Below are 18,680 nucleotides of genomic sequence, written 5' to 3' on the forward strand. Positions count from 1 at the left end.
TATCTTCTTTCGTCTTCTCAACCCAAGCACGGTACTAAGTACTATTGGTTCTAATACCTCTGGTGTTTTCATTAAAAAAAAAAAAAAAAACAACTTAAAGGTTGACTATCGCATATGGGTTGTAGGTTGACTTTTCAACCAACAACCCATAAAAAACTTCACATTCAATCGTTGTATCCATAAACTTACCCAATTCTTTGATTTCCCATAAGGGATATCAAAAGTTTTTTTTGTTATATAAACTTATTCATATACCATAATATCTCGCATTGTCCCAAAAGTATTCTTGTGATCTCTTTCCAAACTCCCTACACACGGACATTTTCAAAATGTTGTCTAATCTATTCTTCCTAATATGACAAGTTCCATTACAAAGATAGTTTGCCAGTGTTAAACGTCACACGTTAAACTCTCCTGTTTCTTCAAGGTCTACCTCTTTCAAGTTTCCAAATATTTACTTTTATTAAGTAAATATTTGCCAATTCGTTATTCTATATACATATTTTTTCAGATATGTTGCATGGGAAGGCTAAATACACCGTGAATTGTCAAACTAAAAGAACAAAGTCCTCTGCGAAAAGATCTAAACTTCCCAAACGCTTTTCATTTCACAAATAAACGTCATGGCAGTTCAAAACTAAATGATTTCCATTTCCACTTAATCTGCCAAACTCTGTATACTTTTTCTGACAATCCCAGTTATTGGTTGTTCAACCACTGCTCATCTCAGTTGTCCAAACTTATTCGCTGTATGACTACATTCGCTTCAAAGGTGGTATTGTTGATATGTTGGTTCTGATTTTCCTGTCAGAGACTTAGTAATTTGGAATCTCCTCTTTTCGATCTTCTCTGCCTTAAATATTTCTACCAAATTCTGACAAATTCATCTATTGCCTCCTCCCAACTCCACTAATCACTTGGAACTCTTTGATTTCCTCTTTGAAACTTCACTTAGTTCAATCCATCTTTCCTAACAGTCAGGTGGTTTTTCTTGGCAGAAACTTCATTTACCTACTAGAAATACCAGACAATCTTAACTACGCAGCCAACACTCTAGACCTTTTTCTCACAAACAACCCTAAGTACACGGTCGAGGTGAGTGGTCCTCTATGCACCTCAGATCACAACATGGTTATGGTCTCTTCTCCAATGGAACCTTTCTCTTGTGGCCATTCTCAACCTCTTGCTATTTGGCATTACAAAAATGCAAAATGGGATGATCTGCGAGATTTCTTTTCTTTGGTCGGATTACTGTTTCAAATATTCTGATGTCAACGCCTGGGTGAAATTATCCTTGTAGGGAGGGATCTTTTATTCCTCACTCCGCCTTTAAAATCTCGTCCTTTATCTAAACCTTGGCTTGACACTAAATGTGTCAAGGCTTTTCAAGAGAAGAATGTTGCATATCGTAATTGGTTTGTTTCCAAATCTCCAGGATCATTTTGTGCCTACACCAAAGCTCGCAACAATTGTAAAGCAGTTATTAATCAGTCCCAAACTATATTTTGAACTGGCTGAGAATACAAAACTTGCTTCTTGTCCAAATGGTAGCTGAGCATTCTGGTCTGTTGCCAAACGTATTGGCCGCAACATTTACCCACGTCTGTTCCCACCTCTATCAAAATCTGATGATTCTATTGCCACTTCAACCAAAGAAAAAGCTGATCTGCTAGCATCCTATTTTTCTTTCAACATAAGTTTTGATGAACTTGGTAAACCACCTCCCACTATTTCCAGTACATTCAATTGAGATGCCAGAAATTTATCAAACTCTAACATGGAGCTAAGTGATTTTGTTGAAGTTAAACAAAGAAGGCATCTAGGGTGGATGGATCTATCCAGTTATATTAAAGGAGGCAGCAAAGGAAGTAAGCAAGCAAACCTTAACTGTAATTATAAAGCTTCCTTGGACTCGGGGGAGGTCCCCATGGACTAGAGATATGCAAATGGTCCCCCAATTCAAAAAGGGCGATCAAATGGTGATACTGATAATTACAGATCTGTTAGTTTAACTTCTTTACAGGGAAAATAATGGCGTCACTGGTTAAGGAAGCGATGCAAGATCATCTAGACAAGACTGCAGTTATAGTTCAGACACAGCATGGGTTTGTTAATGGGAAGCCTTGTCTGACAAATTTGATTAGATATTATGATGTGGTTAAAAGGAACTGGATGCAAAGAATAATTTTGTTATCATATACTTCAATTTTAGGAAAGCTTTTGATACTGTGGCACATGGAAGATTACTGTACAAATTGGAGCAGTATGGCATTAAGGGCAAGTTGCTCCAATGGATAAAACGATGGTTGCGTGGGAGAAGACAGAGTGATTATCAATGGACACTGCTCTTCATCAACTAATGTTATTAGTGAAGTCCCTTAGGGATCGGTGTTGTGCCCATTGTGGTTTTCGATATTTATTAATGATATTGATGAAGGTATATCAGGATTAATGTCTAAGTTTGCGGACGATGCGAAGGTTGACAGAGTTGTTAATAACAGTAATAATAGTACGCTACTGCAACTGGATCTGGAAAAGTTGAGCAGATGGGCTGGGAGGTGACAACTGAAGTTTAACATTGATAAATGTAAAGTACTGCATACGGGTAGCAGTAACCCCAGCGTACCGTATCAACTGAGTGGTACTACACTCGGGGTAGTGGAGAATGAATAGGATTGGGGATAATTGTGCAGTCAGATATGAAGTTTTTTGAGCAGTGCAAAAAGGCTGCAATAGTAGCCCATGGTATCTTGTCAATAATATCCAGGAATTTTGCTAGCAGGGATAAGGGGGGGGGGTTGTCCCCTTGTATAAGGCAATGGTTAGACCATACCTTGAGTACTGTATACGGTCTGGAGGACTCATTTTAGAAAAGATGTACAGAGAATGGCAAGGAGATTGAGTGGAAAAAGGGTTGGTGTTGTCAAGAAAGGTTTAAGTTTTACAAATTGCAGCTTCTGGACACTAGGCATATGCGAGGTGATCTAATTGAGGTGTATAAGGCCTTGAATGAATTGAGTAAGCTTAATGCTAATGGGACTTTTCCTTTTGCTCAGATTACTCACCTGATGAGGGGGCATAAATTCTAATTGAGGAAAGACAATTGTAGAATAGATGTGTTTCTATCCAAATTCGCCTTTAGCCAGCGGGTGGTTGATAGTTGGAACAAACTTCCATCTGTTGTAGTGGAGGTCAGCAACTTATTTAAGTTCAAGCAGAACTAGACAAACATTTGCAGTGGATGGATAGGTAAAATGGGAAGGTGTGTTTTTTTTTCTTTTTTCCGGCTGTGTTATATAAGCTCGCTTTCTTGCGTCATATGCCTCTACTAATGCTAATACCTCATCTAATCTTCCGTCAAAAGGACGTCAGAAGGATTTTCAATCTTAATGCTAAGAAAGCTCGAGGTCCTAATGTTATTTCTCCAGTAGTTCTCAAAATCTGCGTTCCTGAACTTACTCCTGTTCTGTGTCATCGTTTTTCACTTTCTTATTCCAAAGTTGTTTTCCCTTTGCTTAAATTCTCGTGTCCAGCCAGTTCCTAAAAATGGTGACAAATTTCTTCTATCTAATTATCGTCCCATTGCACTTTTAATAAAGTAATGGAGAAATCAATTAACTGCCAATTAAACTATCTAGAAACCTTCCACCTGATCAACGATCGCCAGTCTGGATTTCGTCAGTGTCAATCGACTAGTGATATTCTGGCTTATGTTTCCCAACTATGGAAATTTTCAATGGAAAACTTTGAAATTCAAGCAGCTGCTCTTGACGTTTCAAATGCTTTTGATCGTGTTTGGCATAAAGGGTCTTCTAAATAAGCTTGCACTTTATGGTTTGCAAACAGTTTTTTTGTAATTGTGTATCCCGTGTTCTCTCTGACCGCTCACTGTAGGTGGCTCTTTGTCTTTTAACTTCTCTAGTAATGCTAGGTGTTTCCCAAGGTTCAGTTCTTTCTCATCCTACTCTTTTCCTCTTGTATATTAGTGAGCTTCCTCCATTGACTGGAAATCCTATTCATAGTTTTTCTAATGATAGGACATTGCATTCCACTTTCTACTTTGAGAAACTTTTCCTGCCTATACAGCTTCAACTTCTCGAATATCCACTACCACTTCCTTAAATGCTGATCTCCATAAAATTCTCCAGTGGGACAAAGACAACTTAGTTGATTTAAATCCCTCTAAAACTCAGTCCTGTCTTATATTTCGTAAAAAAGGATTCGTCTGCTCCTATACTTATCTGCGATGACACTCCGATTTCTAGGCAAAATCTCTTTTGGGGATTACCCTGACTTTTAATCTCTTCGCATAAGCACATTGCAATTATATTGCTCCCTCTGCATCTAAAAAAAACTGAGTTTTCGCTCTCGGCGTTACTTTTCATCCAAACAGCTGTTCACTCTACAAATCGCGAAGGGGCAGGAGCAGCAGTGCGTAGTACACGCTTCTTGATTAGACCGGGGTTCGAGCCCGTGCCCACCAAATACGGAGGATGCAGAAAGGTCAGGGAATGACCACCGCATATCCTCGGAGGAATATGGCCTTAGTTGCTAATGCTCCTAAAAACCAAATAACAAAGAAACAAATCGCAAATCCGCCCTACCGTGGAATATTGTTCCACTTGTGGGAAGCGCCCCAAAACCTCACTGAGATTTCTAGATTCCATTCAAAAGAGGGCAGTGGGGTTAATGACTCATCTCTTAGAAAGTCTCTCCACTTTCTGTCTCATAGACATTCTGTTTCTGCAGCATGCCTTTTCTATAGATACTCCCATTGGCACCCATCCTCTGAATTGGCTTCAATAATTCCCGCTCTGTCTTCCAAACCAGTCAACAACCTTTTACTGTCCAACTTTAAACTCGCATAACCAACTTTTCTTCTTCCTCACTTATTCATTCAACTTCCGTTCTCTGGAACAACCTTCTTTCATACGTATTTCCTGAAAATTACAATCTACAGAAGTTCGTCTAATATCAACAAATCTTCTTTCATCTTCTCAACATTCAACCCATGCACTTGGTACTACCGGTTCTAATGCCTTCTTTTATTTGGCAAAATTAGAATTCTAGGCTCCAGACTGAGCGAAACCCATTTATTGGCTCCAGCACTTCATTTTCATGGACAGGTATAGAGAAACGGCAGTCTTGCCTTTTTATGCAAAGGATGTTTTCCATGTGTATACATACTGACTTACGATGTTTGATGGAGTGGTATGATCGCATTTTGCTGTTATTTGCATTACACCACCAGAAAATAAAAGCCTTCGATCGTCTCCCTTATTTTCTCTTTGACTCCTTGCGGTTTCCTAGACTTAAGGAGCATTTTTTGGATATTTCATTCAAACGAAGGGTTTATGCATAGTGAGACGGTATTCTAGAGAAGACTTCCCCCCCCCCCAATTTAAAAGAACTTGAGCACAATTGATAAACGTGCATTGCAATAAAAGAGGATAGTGTTAAACACTGAAATAAAAATTTTCTTTTTTTTTTTATTTTAAGTTTAGTTTCTACGAACTTTTCTACATTATACGAAATTTTTAAACCGAGCTTTTATATTGTCCTTTTAAAGTAAGTTATGACACTGAAGTATTCCGATTAATGATGACTCGAAGGTGCTGACCATTCTTCTTGGACGATAGTCCGGTTAAAAAATATTCCGTTTCTTTCTCTGCGATCAGCAGAGTTAATTATTAGGAAGTAAAGGAATTCACCAGAAAGAACCAATTTAAGTTTGATTGCACGTTTTGTTCCATGTCTATGAGACACGTGCATGTCCGAAACAAGGCTCCTACTACCTTTCCATATATAAAAAAAAAATTGGAACTCCTGAAGCAGTTTTTGTAAATTCTCTAAGATAAGTGCCGATAAACTCAGAGATGGTGTTTTTTTTTTTTTTTTAGTCACCACAGATTAAGCAGCTGTTCAAAGATCTTGGGGGGAAGGAAAAGCTTTGCGTAATTATAGGACAAAAGAATAAGAAGTTGTTTGTTGTTATTTGGGAGCATTAGCAACCAAGGCCATATTGCTCCGGGAATATGCAGTAGTCATTCCCTGACCTTTCCGCATCCTCCGTATTTGGTGGGCACGGGCTCGAACCCCGGTATAATCAAGAAGCGTGTGCTACGCTCTGCTGCTCCTGCCCACCTGGCTACGGAGGCGCCCTAAGAAGTTGTGATCAGCTTAGTAACCAATTTCACAGTCCCGGGTTGCAATATGAGTTTGATATGCCATTCTCCACAGATCTATCTTGCCTATTTTTCCAAGAACCTTGGTACGTTTTGTGAAGAGCCAAGGTGGAAGGTTCCTCCAAGAGAACTTGAAAAACACCCTCTTCTCCCAAAGAAGTGAAAATCCATCCATACTACAAAAATGATTGTTGTATTATCTGGTCTGGGTTCGAATCCTCTAGAGGAGGAACTTTGAAGAACGCTTTCTTCTTTGGTATTAGGCGAGAGTTGAATGGGTTCCTCCCAGAAACACGGGTTTTTCATCCCAGGAAACAAAAAACATGTCGTGCTCGCAGAGAGATACGACGCTAATTCTAACCAATCCAGTTAATTCTTATAGCTGTGTATATCTTCTACCTATCTTTCAACTCGTGTGGTAACTATGGCTACTTAAATATGACTAATCTCCGCGTCCTGCCATAATCAATCTTGTTGGCTTTACATTACCAGGAAATAAGAAGATACGTGGTGCCAGTGTCGATCTGATTTGTTGTTGGCGGATTTGTTCATTCCATGAAAGTTGTAATCTGCACCTCTGTTCATTCGCAGATGACCTCGAGACTGATATTCCCTCTAACCTGTTTGCATCGAAATATTATTTTCAGAACAGTATCTTATTACAGTCGAATGTAATTCGCTTGAAAGCGCTGAGGAAGAATACATATTGGGGGTTCCATTTGAGCGAATAATTACTATTCGTTTGTTAAACTTTATTATATTACTTAACGATCGAGTTCTCTTATAAAATGTTAATGGATGCATTTGACTCTTCGATCAGTGTATTATTGTTTGGGTTCATCATTCGGGGAGTTATTTTATACAGCGGAGCCATTATGACTATTCAACTATGTACAACTGAACTCCTTGCTGAATGCTCTTTTATTAAGGGAGTTTGTAGCTTTTTAGTTGACAGAAATGTTGACGAATTTCTAGAGGAATATATCCTTCCGCAAATGCACGTGGTTTCACTTTTCTTTTTGTTTTAGTAAAGATATCAAGCGAACAGCAGCCGCGAGTGACATTAATAATCCATTCATGGTGTTTTGAAAAGAAAACAGGAAGCTTCTCTGAGTTCTCCTTACCCTTGGATCGCCAGCTTGTCAAAGAGAGCCTATTAACATGGGTTGTTTGAAGGCCACATTCCTTTGAAATTAGAGTCGACGACCAAGACGCCGATACTGGACGGGTACACAGCGAAAACGTATAACCCCGTCGCGCTCTACAAAGTGTTTCTGCGCGTTCTTACTCCGATCCTCTTTCCCCGTGTCTCCTTCCAACACCCTCTTCTCGTTGTGAAGGGACTTTTTTTTTTTTTTCCCTCAAATTTTTTAAATCTCGGTGTAAATAAGGTTGATCTAATTTTGCTTTAACGGCCGGATTGGTTTACCAAGTGGGATGTGTGTAAAAGGGGTCTCGCATGTTGTTGGTAAAAAGAGAAGGAATGGCTATGACGAACAAAGGACGTTTTGATCGACTTTTGTTGGTCTCTGTCATCGCGTGGTGGAGATGTGGGTGTTTAGGGGGGCAGGGTTGTATACGGTTACTTAAGAGAAGTGCAGTTGGGACATTACCAAAGCTTCCTTGCATATTCGGCTTCGGTAATGGGCCCATTAAGCGTTTAACGTAATACGATGAATATTACCCCCCCTCCGCACGTACTGCCATCTTGGATGGAGCAATAAGATCTATATATATGTGACACACAGCATGTAGGTCACGCATGTGGATTCAACGCCCAATTTACCCTTCTTATCTTCGTTCTGCTCGCTGAACTTTTTAATGACTAATAAAGTTGCTAATCAAAGGAGTTATAAAAGTGCTACGATAAATAGAAACTATTCAGGGATTCGGTGTCCCGTTTCTTGCACCAACACAAGTGTTATGTTATACCTAAGTTTTCTCCCAGCATTGGGAGAAAAATTTGTTTTTTTGTTTTAAATCCTGACATGCGTTTCGTGACCTCCTGAACCCGTTGAATTTTAATGGCGTTGAATTTAAAAATTCTAAGTTATCGAGCCAGAAGCAGTCTTTAAAATAATCATTCATAGAATTGTTTCTATTTGAAGCACCACACAGAAAAACTAATTCTGTAATAAGCCTTTTGGGTGCACATTTTATTTTAATAAAATGCTACTATTTTTTTATTATTTAAATAAAAAGATCTTCCATTCTTTAAGATAATTGAATAAAATTATTTTATTAAAATGAACTAACTTTTATTAGGACACCTTTTTGTTAAGGTTTCTCTTTTAATAACTTAAATGGCGAACAACTTTTGATTGAACAAGTATAACAGGTTGACAATATGCAGTGTTTTGCATTTATTGTCTTTCTTGAATTTGGAGATTCTGATTCATTTTGCATATCATCGTTAGTTCTGAGAATTGAGAAAGAAAAGTAAATATGGAACAATACTATATTAGATTTATTAACAATATTTTCTATTCTCTAAATAATAAAGCATTAACCTTTGCTACAAGCAAATAAACAAAATCACAAATTAGAAAGGTTGATTAAAAATATACATTTGAACGTCCTTTGTCTTCTGTAGTCGGTGTGATCATTCCGAAAACCAGATATAGTTGTCCTCATAGCTTTATACTACTTTCTTTACCACCACTTTACTTCTTCATTTACTGCACGTCCTGGTGGAATTCGGTCTCGATGCTCGTAATTAAAATCACCCAGATTTGGGCTAGGAAAAACAACAAAATCCAGTGAGTGTGCTAGTAATGAGGCTTCATTGACATTGTGCATTCCATTTTTTTTAATTGTTAATAATCTTGTCAACCAATTCTTCGCGATTTTCATTCTTAATGTTATAAAGAATGCCATTCAATCCAAGGCGAAACGTGCATCAAGGATTTCGTTCAGTATCAGTAATTTTGTCTTCCAGTTCCTCCGAAGTCAAAATTTGCTTAGTTTGTGTACCATTAAATGTCTACTTGAGGATCCAGTGCTTTAACAAAATGTTTGGTCAGTCTCATCTTGATATAGGTGCTGGAAGCAAGAATTGGTTTATTGGAGCCGAGGGATTGTTTACTATTGTTTGCGCCAGGCTGCAACTCAGTTCTGGCAGACGATTGTCGTCTGCAGCGCTGCTGTCCCAGAGGCAGCGAAAGCAAAGGAACTTAACGAAATTATCTTAAACCCAGAAGGAACCCCATCATTTTGAGTTTCCCCTTAAATATCCCAATTTAATCTGGTTATACATGATTTCTAATATCTCCAATTCTTGTTGCTCACTCCCATATCAAAGATATGAACAGAATAGGTGTGTATTATTCCCGTTGTGAGCAACGCGGATTTAAAACTTGAACTGTCCATGAAAAAAAGCCACTCTTCTAGACTGCCATCAATTTCTCCATAAAGGCGAATCAAATCAAAGTACAGGGATTCCGCAACGGTGCAAAACATGCGTAAATAGAATGTCTTTTTTTTCTCCTGTATGTGTAAGTCGTGTAGCTGAGATCCAGTAGAATGAGATGCCAGAAGCTCTGCATTAAATTCAGTTAGATCAAGTCTCTCACTAAGTCATCTCTAATTCTTTCTTCTTAAGGGAATTATGGCGCTTTACCTGAACAGGCTTCAGAGGAGTAATTTCAATTATGCTGTCCACCGAATTCATCATTCAGTTGTGATGACATTTTCTCTGGAAGATAGATTGGGAATTGGCAGATCTTCAATAGAGGATGGTACGTTGGGATACATTATAGTATTTCGATCCTCAGTCTTTGTAAACTTTTCCATGTCCATCATACAAGAGTAGTTGTCATGTTTGTGGGCTCTCCCTCACTAAACAATCCCTTCAGTTTAGCTCTGCATCTAACAAAGCAGATAAGAAGTGCCCACAGTTTGCCTTGCTCATCAATAAGTATTCCAAAATTTACTTTATGCACTGCGAAACTTGCTACAACTAACGATGTTATACTTCATCTGCTTTGAGCTTATTTATTATTATTATTATTATTAATATCAATTTATTTCCGAAGAAATGTCCTTTTACAGCTATGCAGCTAGAGGACATGAGTTATATACAGAGAAAAAACATAAAATACAGACATATGCATTGCATACAGAGCCAGATACAATATACGGCCTTAAACAGCCACGGGTGAAGATACAAAAACATAAAGTTATAACAAATACAAAAACATAAAGCTACAACAAGTACAAAAACATAAAGTTACAACAAATAAAAGTGCATCCGGATACATCGAAGCGTGGGTATTGCGGTATCACAGAGAGTCCACCTAGAGCATGACTAAGGCATACATGTCTGCAAGAATGGAAGATCTGTAGGTTCTGTCCTTGCAAAGTTTCTCAGCGTCTATGGCTAATCTGTTAAATATTTGGAAGGAGTTGTGTGGAAACATATTGTCCAAGGAGGACATGCTACGCAGCTTCGATCTGTATGGGGAGGTGTTGGATTGGCATCTTCTCCTGTCGGACGGTCTGGCGATGATATCCAAAATATCGGGTGACCTCAGTTTTCCGGATAGAAGCTGAGAGAGGGTGAGAAGGTTCCTAGAGATGATGTGATACCTCCAAGGAAGCGTATTAAGATTGGTGACCAGAACAGATTTTGAGATTGTAGGTGTTAGCCCGGCAACCCTATTTAGCCATTTCAATATCCAGAATTCCAGGGAGAGGAACCTGGCTTGGTATGATGAGGGTGCTGAGGACCATATAGTCGAGGCATATAATGGGATTGGGAAAATACAACGAAGAATGTATTTGATGATAAGGTCCGGGTTATGGAAGTTGGAGATCTCTTGTTTTACTGCCCATAAAGCCGAATATGTTTTCGTTCGAGTGGCATTAAAGTGAGGCAAGAAGGTGAGGTCTTTGTCCCAGATGATACCCAAATCTTTATGTTGGGTGACTTTTTTAACTAATATCCACACTCATAGCAAAACCGGTCTGGATGTAAATTACGACTTCCCTACAAAAAGGGAGGAAAACTCGCTTATTACATTACTAATACAGGCCCTTACACAATATCACAGTATTGTACAAACTTGTGATTTATATAAATGTCCCACTCAACCTAAAACCTTCATTTGCCAAAATATTGACACTAGAGAAAACCGGTAGTGTTGGATTCGGCACATAAAATTCATATAAGAAACATCTTAAATATGAAAATAAACTTTTTAGTAACATTTTATGCAATCTCATACTAAGTAAAATCAGCATTTTTTCCAACTTTGTTATTATGAGAGTCTGACGTTATTAATTTTTGAAGTATGCATGGCTGATTTTTTTTTTCACTAATTACTGTATAATGTCACCACATTATACAGTAATTAGCGTATGGGAAGTTATGTTTTTAGGGTAAAGTGAATTATTTGGGCTACAGCAGTAGTCGTTAGTTTTCCTCATCCTGGAATGTCCCGATTCCAATAAAGAGACACGCAGAATGCATGTAATTTTTTACTCTCGGAAACCACTTACTAAAGCAATTACATCAGATTGTTTTTGCTTCGTTCTGATTTTGGTTCACACGGGCTTTGAGTGTTGGAGGTAGAGTAATTAAGGATTCAAGAGATGCTAATCTTTAATGATATTCAGGTTTCTTTGCTTTGACGCCTTGAAGTATTTTAATTATTATGCCGGGTGCGCCTTGACCACATTCCCAACGTTGCTAGTGGACTCATTCTCAACACTCAGCTCTTTCTTTGGGGATAAAAATGACTCCACTTTTCCTTGGAATGCCGAAGCATATTTTGAAGAAAAGCTTTCGTTGTCTCGATCTTACGTCATCAAAAAAAAGGAGAAATCCGGTGTTTTGGTTTTAGAAATGAAATTATAGCTATTTAAGGACTGTTAGAGGTTTTGATCGTTTCCTCTGGTATTCAGAATTTTCTGAGGGAAGTGTTTTCGTGCCGAAGCAAGATTTCTCTCGTCTCTTTGTTGCCAAACTTTCTTCAAGCACTTAGTTTTCTTTTAGGTTGCGTTGTAGGCCTCTGAATTCATTGCTTGTTCTTCCTTGTTGTCCAGCTGTGGCCACGACACATCTTTGAACGCCAGCTGCTCTGTGCGTCTGTTAGAATTTTCCAAGTAACCGGAAAAGGAAAAGTTAAAGCTTGTATAGTTGGGGGCACCTTCGCCTTGGTCTACTGCATACCCTGCCCTACCATTAATATCCAGACACCTGCATATCTACAAATAAACTTCATTTACAGGAAAACTAATGAAGTGTGCTGGAAATCTTTTTGCCTTTATGATAGCATTTAGTCTCCATGGAAAACCAATTTTTTTTTAAATGTCCTGCGATATTTTCCGACATTCAGCTTTCAAAGTGGACCAGTTCAACTCTTCTTGTTGGGTAGTCTCGACTTCACAACTCGAGCAGTATGACGTGTAGCTTGCTGATACCAATATGGGTCTTCTCCGACGTGCTCCTACAACGTAGATTGGTTTCCAATTTGCATTTTAAAAATATGCAGCGCCTATATTTTTGATGTATTGTTGCATATATTTTTAAACATCCTGAAAGATCGAGTTTTCCCCCCGGAGATAGAATCACTACTATGAGGCCGGTGCCAGAAAAGAACCATAAAGACCCTTCAGACTTTCGGCCCATATCGATCAAGTTGTTCGCTACTAAAACTCTTTGAAAAAGCCACCCTCCTGCTTTAACCCAACAGTGTTTTGCGCACAGGCCACCCCACCTCCATACCGTAGTACAAAGAAGATCCGCTATTACTAATTTGTTGGAAACTCTCTTCAGAGTACAAGCTTTAAATAAAAAGGCTCAAATTGATATCATATTCCTCGACATTAAGACAGCTTTTGATAACGCTTCCTTATCTGCCATTGAAAATATTTTAACTTTCGCATTGAAGACAAACAATTACAGATTATCAAGACCATTTTGAAGCCAAGGAACCTAATTGTACAACATCAAGAATTCCATGCAGAATACACTCTCACTTGGGGAATCCTTCGGGGAGGTGTTTTATCAGCTTTGCTTTTCGCGGCCGCCCTGGAACATTTTCTATCGCAGAATAATCGTTGTATTTCATACGCCGAGCGAACTAGCCCTTGTGTCAGACGTCAATTCCCACGCCAACGCCCAGCTTCATGAACTGCATTTTTACTTAGGCAAAATAGGCTTATGGCTAAACTTTGACAATCAGCACAACTGACAATATCTAATAAGAAGATTAAAGAACAGAAATGAGTTATCTATAAATGAAGAAAAAGTCAGATTATGAAAGTCAGCACGTACACTGACCTTGGAGTGACGTGGGATGTGAGGGCCTTACCTTTTTAAAAGGCACTTTCAGAACACTAGATCAGAAACTCTAGCTGCCATTTGGGCTGTAAGACAGGAGATAACTTGAATTCGGAATCAACAACTAGTGACCCAATACATCCAAGGATGTATTGTTCCTGTTTCCCTCTGCCTCATTATTTGGTCTTTTGCCCCAAAATATTAGGAAGTTTCTCAGCCTGGAATACTGGGTGCTCCGGTGGTTGAATCGGATTGCCATGAAGTCCTTTACAATATCAAAATCCATACTGTATACAAACTTAAACATAGCTCCATGGATACGGATGGTCACCATGCGTAACATCAGCACTCTTGCACAACTTCTAACTGGGAGTTTAGATGCCCCTCAAATTGATGATCTTGTGATCAGGCCACGCCTTGGGACCCGGCTCTACTACCCTCCAAGTCTCCGAAGCGCTTTCCATCACACGGAGGGATTAAGGCGGCTGTCTCCTGCCAATACTCTGCAGCTCTTTAGAGACTTCAAAATCGACCCAAACAGGTACAGCCAGGATAAAACCAACAGGAAGCTGATAGCAGCGGACTTGTATACTGCACTACAAATTTAATGAAGAGGAGAGAGTATATTTCTGTGGAATTTGTGCGTACGAACACTTGATCATCTGTAATGAACGGTTTTTGTGCCTTCAAAAGACTGAGGACTGCAGAAATTCTGAGATTCATTCATAGTGACTGATTGTATTTATGTTGCTTGCATCAAGTGACTGTTGATGTATTTATTCTTATGTATTTTCTGATTTTCAATGTTGCCGTCTAATTTGTTGTAGGATGTCTGTATTAGCCACCCTCCTAGATAATGTCTGTACAGTGGTGTTAATAAATAAACTGATAATAATAGATAATGGATGATTATCCTCGACGTCTAGATAGACATCAATATTTGTCCAAAACAACTAATGGTCCCAGGATAAACAATGATAAAGAGCCCCGGATCACGCTGTCTCCTTCAAACCGATTTGTTGGGATGATATAGTCCGTCAGTAGCTTTTTTTTTTCTGGCATCCGCCCTATCCAAGCACGCCTTCAAACTGGTAGACCATGTACACATCCTTAAAACATTGGAATTTGAAAATATGAATCATATATAGAACTCAGTAGGTGGATCGAGGCATTTTGCTTGCTTAACTTTTCCCAACGGAGAGTTATCTGAGAATGCCATATTAGCAATCAATATGTTCATACCATTGCAACAAAACTGCGACGTCCTAGTTATCAATGGAAATATTAAGGTGTTGCTACAGCGGAAAACATTCAGGTATACCTGAGAAATTGACGGAAAGGGGCAGGACGGCACTCCGAAAAGTGGTACGTAGATTTGATCCTCATCAAATACTACCAACGAAGGGTAGCCACAATGTTACCAACATTAGTACAGAAACGATAGGTGGGGAGATCGGCGTAGCTGCAGCACACAAATCGAACATCATAGCATGTGATGCGCAGCATCGACATGCCTGGTATGTAACCCATCGTAATTGTCTTTGGAACATTCAAAAGCTGTGTTATGTATTGGCGAATCACAGTACACTATGTGATGACCTTGTTTCGGGATGTTCGTGAAACGTTATTTATGAAAGTGTTTCGTCCCAGCTGTGGAGGGTTCGGTGGAGGTTATTTCTCGTGGTTTAGGCTTGCACCGTTGGTCGCTATTTCCGGACCAATGAATGCCATACAGTACTGATGTCTGCGCGGTAGCACAGTGGTATCATCACTTTTCTCCCCACACAGGGTGGAAAAGGCCCTGGTTCGAATCCCGTAAATGATGAGAGGAACTTTTCTGTGCTTTTTCTTTTTTTCCCCTCATGGGCTGAGTTAGCCAGTCTCAGCGCGTGGACAGAAAAGTTTTCTCTCGGAAACTTGGGTTTTTCGTTCAGAAAATCAGGCAGATCGACCAGAGAACACATGCAATTTATGGACACAATATACATGGGCAGATGAGTTGGTTTTCAGGTGGCCTTAATAGATCAGTATATTAACATTCTGGACAATTTCTCTCCTCCTAAATGGTGGAAGAAATATGGGAAGAACATTTGTTTCAACGTGACAATTCACCATATCATACTGCTCAACTTGTAGTGACTTGTTTACTGCGAGACACTGCGTGCAAAAGCTTCATTCGCATGTCCCTAGACCAGATCGTATTTCGCACTGGACTGATGATTGCACACAGCGAACAATTCAATTGCTGAATTGTCAGCTATTGAATTTTCTGCTGTGTAGGCAATAGAACAAGGAAGGAGAAATAGAACAAAATACCGCTCCCTGTTATCAAATACACTGAGTGATCACTGAATTATGACCACCTATCTAATACTTCGGGTCCTCCTTTCTTCCTCAGTACAGTAGCTATCCGATGTGGCATTGATTTAACAAGATGTCGGGAGGTATGGCCAACCAAGCTGTGTGTAAAGCGGTCAGCAATGCAGGTATGGAGGTGACTAACCTCCATACCGGCGGTATGGAGGTTAGTCATCGGTTTGATATCGGCGGAGCTCGGAGGCCAATCGATATGCTGGAAGTTAGAACTGTGTTGCTCACACCATTCCTGTACAAGTGCCCGATAGCTCGGCGCATTGTCATCTTGGAAGACACCATTGCCATTCGGGAAAAAGTGTAACATAGCGGGGTGTACACAGTCAGCAAGCAGTTTACGATAGCGGAGACCAGTGATAAGTTGTTCCACATGCACCAGGGGTCCAAGTTCCTGCCAGTGAAACATGCACCACACCATACACCCCGCCTCCACCGGTCTGCACTTTTGATACCATACATAATGGATCAAGAGCCTCATGTTATTGACGCCAAATCAGTACACGACCATCCACGGTGTGGAGTAAATAACGTGCCTCTTCCGACCAGCACACCTTCTTCCAGTCTTCTAACGTCAAACTTGCATATTCTTTGCACCAGGCGAATCTTTTACGCTGATGAACCTTGGTTAGGAGAGGATGATGGCATAGCCCATGCGTGCGACGCATGGTCACGCCAGATATTGTTCCGAGTTGGCCCAAGTTGTATTGGGTAGTAAACTCTTCAAAAGTGCTCCGCCTGTACGAGTCGTCGGACCCGGCGCTAACGTCTAACATCAACCTTTCGCTAACTTTTGCAGTTTTGCCGTCGGGTCGTTGTTTGACAATTTTGACGCCAGTCCTGCTACACTTTAATTACGGCGGCTCTTGAACACCCCACCAGTTCAGCCGTTTGGGAAATCGAGGCACCAGCTCGTCGAGCACCCACAATCTGTCCTTCATCAAAGTCCGATAAATCCTTCCTTTTACCCATCACGCTCGGAATTTCACCACCCACTGAACCATCGACACCTTATCTATGTTACTTAGATCGACTAACTCCGGTCTCACGTAGTCAACGTGTCGCATTCACTTTTCATAGTGGTGGTCATAATTCAGTGATCACTCAGTGTATTTGTCTTCGTCTACCGACGAGGATTAAGTGTAATTAAAGCCACACTATTAAATATTGTATCAATAAAAGATTATTTGGTGCATGCAGGTGTCTAGTTACGTTTTACAGTGTAGTGTATTTTTGGCGATACTTTTGTAGAACTAGAGAAAGTTCTGAATTCGAATCCCCAGTGAACGGAAGAAGTATTTTACACCGTGGCCGAGTTAGTCGGTGTCAGACGTGGGTTGTGTTTCTGGAAGAAAATTCGGAACAAAATCTTGAAGTTTTTAAACTGTAATACGACTATAGAATACACTTTGACTTCCCATAAATGTGCATTGATATAAAATTGATGTAAACATTGATATTACTTGTAATTTTATGGTTAATATCTTAATTGTTTCTTGCAGGCCAATTTGATCAGCAGCATGAACAGTGAGAAAAAGTCAAAAGGTCGAACAGGATGGCCGCAACACGTCTGGGCTTTGGAGTTGAAACACGAAAGTGCCACATAAAGATCCCTTTATCACCAGCCTTATAGATGTACAGGTTTAGCAAACGAAGAAACTAGATACTCGCTTTACGTGCCTTATTCTTAAAGTTAAAAGAAGTTCACTCAATACGAGAATGATAGAAACTTTGCTTTGAAAGTTAACACCTTGATACAACTTTAACTGTAGTGTGTGTGATCTGATGGAAGATTGGTGCTATTTCTTTGGACTTCCCTGTACTGTTTGCGTAGAAATAGTATTTTTATTGTTTAGAATAGTTGTCATCCAAAGTGGATGCTGCATGGACCTTATCGAAATCAGAGCTTGCTACTTGCCATCTGATTATTTTCGTGGTTATTTCGAAAACAGTGGAGGAAAGGCTGTTTGTGACGTCATGAAATCGATGCAAAAAGTTAGGATTATTACGCAAAACGCAGTTCTGATTTAGAAGTGAGGTTCATACAGCATTTCAGAAAGTGGTAAAGCTTTAATCTGAAACATCTTATCGACGACTACCCCTTCCTCTTGTTGAAAGTAGTGACATAAAGATTTTATTATTGAAAAGGCAATATAATTAAGTTATAGGAAAGAGAATATTACTTACGGTTGTAAAATAATGCCAAAGAAATAAAAGCAGTTGTATTTTCTATATCTGAGATGTTATTTGTGTGAAAGTTCTCTGTTTCTACTCGTACACGATCTGTGGTGAAGGATATAAAACACACGCACTCTTCTGTTTAAAACAATCGCAAGGACTCCAATGATTTAGCAACTCTCCCCCTATGCAAGGTGTCTGGTTACTAAGTTTCGTACCCTACAAAGTCTCACCAGGTATGGGTGGCTTCCATATCTGGGGGCAATTTCCAAGTGCGATCTCACAATTTCCATATACACTGCTCGGCAAAATTAACAGGAAAAAAATGTTTTTTTTCCTCAGAGGCTGAGTTAGCCAGTCTCAGGGCTGGGAGAGCAAGGTTTTTCTGTCGGAAAATTGGGTTTTTCGCTCAGAAAATCAGACAGATCGACGAGAGAATACATCCAATTTATGGACATAATACACATGGGCAGATGAGTTCGTTCTCAGGTGGCATTAATAGATCAGTACATTAACATTCTGGACAATTTCTGTTTTCCTAAACTGTGGAAGAAGTATGGGAAGAACATTTGTTCTTAAAGAATATTTTATTGCGAACAGTGTCGCCGAAGGCGAATATTTTATATAATAGGCATACTGACATGCAAATTTCGAATGTCCAA

At 39.5% G+C, this 18,680-nt stretch overlaps 1 protein-coding gene across 1 annotated transcript in view; it reads left to right on the forward strand.

Annotated features, from left to right (window-relative positions):
* LOC150088039 (heart- and neural crest derivatives-expressed protein 2-like) overlaps positions 1–17,996 on the forward strand; it is a 58,651-nt gene extending 40,655 nt beyond the window's left edge. Inside the window, exon 2 of the mRNA XM_090370544.1 lies at positions 17,343–17,996. Coding sequence (XP_090226670.1) covers positions 17,343–17,447 — 105 coding nt within the window. The 3' untranslated portion in view covers positions 17,448–17,996. The remainder of the gene's footprint in view (positions 1–17,342) is intronic.
* The last annotated feature ends 684 nt before the right edge of the window (positions 17,997–18,680 follow it).

Source organism: Mastigoproctus giganteus, chromosome 3 (genome assembly GCF_048544385.1).
Source record: "Mastigoproctus giganteus isolate SK-2022 chromosome 3, ASM4854438v1, whole genome shotgun sequence".
Classification (NCBI taxonomy): Eukaryota; Metazoa; Arthropoda; class Arachnida; order Uropygi; family Thelyphonidae; genus Mastigoproctus; species Mastigoproctus giganteus.